Below are 4,099 nucleotides of genomic sequence, written 5' to 3'. Positions count from 1 at the left end.
CAGCCACTGCATCGCTGTCAATCTCTGCTTCTCCCCATCCCAAACACTCCTCCTCCTCCCAAACCCCATCTTCATCCCCCCCAAATGCATGCTTCCCACCTTCAATCCCTTCCCCTCCCCCTGGCCCGCCGCCTGAACCACCGCCATCATCGGAGCTCCGACCGCCTCATACCTCCTCACCGGATCCCTCAACTGCACCACCACCATCAAAATCAAATCTTTAGCTCCACCATCAACTCTCTGCAACCATTCCTCAATCTCCGCCGCAGAGTCCAGAATCCACCTCCCATGGCGAACTGGCGAGACCTCGAAAGGGGCTTCCTCTTCCTCTATCCCAGCCTCCATCTTCAACCCTTCCACCGCCATCACCTCCATCTTCTGCAACGAGAAACAGAGAACTTCCTCCACAGACTTCGATGGCTCCTCCCTCACATTCCAAATCCCGCTCAAAATCCTCTCCTCCCTCCCCTCATTCATTGCTCTCGCCATTGATTTCAGATCAGCTACAGACTTCGCTGCCGTCGAATTCGCCATTCCTTTCTTCCTTCCGCTAACAATGGCAGCCGCAATTCCTTCAAAAGCAATCTGTTCCGCAGTTTTGCCCTCCAGCTCATCCATGGAGGTCAGCGATTGAAGCTTCGATTCGAGTTCTTGAAATCCCCTCGCTGAAAACCTCTGGAAGAACTCGAATCCTGCCGACGTGTTTGAATCGGTGATGATGATGGGTTTGGAGATCTGCATTGCGAGCTTCGGCATCTCTCTTCTCTGAATTTTGATGTTGAATGGATTCATGGAGGTCAGATATCCTCCATCTCTGGTCTGAACTACAGAACCCAAACCCTTCCCTAAGTCAGACAGATAGCTTTTTTCTTCTTTGGGATGGACTTCTTCATCTTCAACCTTTAATGAATAGTTTGCTGTATCTTCATCACCTTCAAGCTCCAGCATCTGAAGGAACTCTCTTGTTGCCCTTTCTTCCTCTGCATCAAGCCCCTGAGCTTCTCCTCCTTCTTTGCTCATCATGGATTCAAGCGCCTTGATTTGGTTTGCAATTAAGTCAAGTTCAGTCAATCTGAGTGAGTGCGCGTTGTCGTGGACCACCTCCTTCACCACCTCGCTCGAGGCCGAGGCCGCCTTAGCCACCTTGGCCTCTTCTTCCCCTCCATCGCCGACCTCAATCCCCTTATCGATCACGTCAAAGTCAGGGAGATCGAGGTCCTCAACCTTGGCCTCTAGTTCAAGTTGAGATTTTGGAGAAGTGTCTTCATCTAAGTTGAAATCTTCAATCCCTTTCAATTCAAGGGCTGAATTGCCATCTTTGGTTGGCGGCGCAGACGGTGTCCGTCGCATGGACCTCGGGCTGGAGATACTGAACGATGACTTCGAATGCCGTCGAGCAATGGAAGAAGACGAGTTGTCGGAGCCCTTGAAGCCTGATTTCGTCGGAACCTCAGCTTCTTGGTCATAAATTCCCACTCCACCATCCTCCATGATTTGAAACCCTAATCTCATTACCAATTCTCCTCCCTTGGCTTTACCTGAAAGCTTGAATGTCATGTCCCATTGCCTAATTCTAGACCCCTCCAAGCTCCTCTCTATGGATTCCTTCACTAAAGAGCTCAGGTCAATGGAGCTCCGACCAAATTCGAGCTCTGGGGCGTCGATTGCTATGGTGGAAATGATGAAAACACGAGGTTCGAATCGGAGTGGCTTACCGGTGTTTCTGCCGCCGCTGCAATAAACATGGGTTTTGATAAAAAGAGTTTCTTCAAAGTCGGCGGTGCTCTGCACCGCTCTGGCGGGCATGGTATTAACAACCCCTTCCTTCGACTCCTTCTTCCGGACACTGATAATGAGTCGGAGACCGTTCATCGATGCTGGAAGGGATTGGATTCCGACGACTTCGACGGAGAAGAGGATGGAAAGGCGTTGCTTTCCGATGTGTGAAATGGCACGAAGGGGCTTCCAGTTCCAAATCCCCTTCTTCTCTGTGTCGGTCAGAGGGTCAGGGATGATTGAGGAGGGTGTAGGTTCCGGTTGCCGGCGGGAGCGAAATGGGGACATGGAGGAGCGGCGAGGGCGATGGCGGGGATCGGAGGAAGGGATGGTGGTGGTTTTGTTGTGGTCTGCGGTGGTGATTGCATCGGAAGCACGGGGAAGGGCGAGAGAGGCTGTGCGGCGGCCAGTGGTGTGAGCTTGGTAGAGAGATTGGCTGGGGGGGGCGAGCTCTTGGAGGAGCTTGTTGTTATCGGTGTCAGCCATGGGAGGAGGAGGAGGAGGTTGAAGAGATGGAGCCATGGGGGGAGAGACGAGTGAGCTGGAGGAGGAGGAGGAGGATGAAGAGATGGAGCCATGGGGGGGAGAGACGAGTGAGCTTATGGAGGTGAAGGGAAGGGGCCAAAGGAGTTTGGATGGGGTTGAGGGAAATGAGTGGAGGAGGAGAGGGAGTGAATGATTGGGATTTAGGATTTCTTTTCTTGTGGCTCTGTTTTTAAGTTTTGGCGGTGAAGTGGAAAACGGTATTTTAAAAAAGTATTTTAACGGTCGAGTGGGCGTTTGGAGTGCTTGGAGATTCGGGTTTTGGGGTGTTATATTTTCATGATTATATTATATTATTGTTTTATACGGTACTTGTTGTCTTATAATTTTTATTTTATTTTATTTGGTTTTTTTTTCAAATATATATATATATTTTTTGAAAAAAATAATATTTATTTCTTTTATTATTATGGATGAAAGAATTTGGAATTTTTTAATTGTTTAGTTTCTTTGTTAATTATACTGGAGATACTGAACGATGACTTCGAATGCCGTCGAGCAATGGAAGAAGACGAGTTGTCGGAGCCCTTGAAGCCTGATTTCGTCGGAACCTCAGCTTCTTGGTCATAAATTCCCACTCCACCATCCTCCATGATTTGAAACCCTAATCTCATTACCAATTCTCCTCCCTTGGCTTTACCTGAAAGCTTGAATGTCATGTCCCATTGCCTAATTCTAGACCCCTCCAAGCTCCTCTCTATGGATTCCTTCACTAAAGAGCTCAGGTCAATGGAGCTCCCACCAAATTCGAGCTCTGGGGCGTCGATTGCTATGGTGGAAATGATGAAAACACGAGGTTCGAATCGGAGTGGCTTACCGGTGTTTCTGCCGCCGCTGCAATAAACATGGGTTTTGATAAAAAGAGTTTCTTCAAAGTCGGCGGTGCTCTGCACCGCTCTGGCGGGCATGGTATTAACAACCCCTTCCTTCGACTCCTTCTTCCGGACACTGATAATGAGTCGGAGACCGTTCATCGATGCTGGAAGGGATTGGATTCCGACGACTTCGACGGAGAAGAGGATGGAAAGGCGTTGCTTTCCGATGTGTGAAATGGCACGAAGGGGCTTCCAGTTCCAAATCCCCTTCTTCTCTGTGTCGGTCAGAGGGTCAGGGATGATTGAGGAGGGTGTAGGTTCCGGTTGCCGGCGGGAGCGAAATGGGGACATGGAGGAGCGGCGAGGGCGATGGCGGGGATCGGAGGAAGGGATGGTGGTGGTTTTGTTGTGGTCTGCGGTGGTGATTGCATCGGAAGCACGGGGAAGGGCGAGAGAGGCTGTGCGGCGGCCAGTGGTGTGAGCTTGGTAGAGAGATTGGCTGAGGGCGTCGAGCTCTTGGAGGAGCTTGTTGTTATCGGTGTCAGCCATGGGAGGAGGAGGAGGAGGTGGAGGATGAAGAGATGGAGCCATGGGGGGGAGAGACGAGTGAGCTTATGGAGGTGAAGGGTTGAAGAGATGGAGCCATGGGGGGAGAGACGAGTGAGCTTATGGAGGTGAAGGGGAGGGGCCAAAGGAGTTTGGATGGGGTTGAGGGAAATGAGTGGAGGAGGAGAGGGAGTGAATGATTGGGATTTAGGATTTCTTTTCTTGTGGCTCTGTTTTTAAGTTTTGGCGGTGAAGTGGAAAACGGTATTTTAAAAAAGTATTTTAACGGTCGAGTGGGCGTTTGGAGTGCTTGGAGATTCGGGTTTTGGGGTGTTATATTTTCATGATTATATTATATTATTGTTTTATACGGTACTTGTTGTGTTATAATTTTTATTTTATTTTATTTGGTTTTTTTT

General features: G+C 49.6%; 1 protein-coding gene across 1 annotated transcript in view; it reads right to left on the bottom strand.

Moving 5' to 3' along the window:
• The window catches only part of LOC110022458 (protein PLASTID MOVEMENT IMPAIRED 1-like), a 4,065-nt gene extending 330 nt beyond the window's left edge, over positions 1-3,735 (bottom strand). Inside the window, exons 1-2 of the mRNA XM_020721799.1 lie at positions 2,783-3,735; positions 5-2,483 (exon numbers count right to left, since the gene is read on the bottom strand). Coding sequence (XP_020577458.1) covers positions 5-2,483; positions 2,783-3,725 — 3,422 coding nt within the window. The 5' untranslated portion in view covers positions 3,726-3,735. The remainder of the gene's footprint in view (positions 1-4; positions 2,484-2,782) is intronic.
• Between the last annotated feature and the right edge of the window lie 364 nt (positions 3,736-4,099).

This window comes from Phalaenopsis equestris, unplaced genomic scaffold (assembly GCF_001263595.1).
Source record: "Phalaenopsis equestris unplaced genomic scaffold, ASM126359v1 Scaffold000001, whole genome shotgun sequence".
In the NCBI taxonomy this organism is placed as follows: domain Eukaryota; kingdom Viridiplantae; phylum Streptophyta; class Magnoliopsida; order Asparagales; family Orchidaceae; genus Phalaenopsis; species Phalaenopsis equestris.
This window is presented reverse-complemented; position numbering and strand designations above follow the sequence as displayed.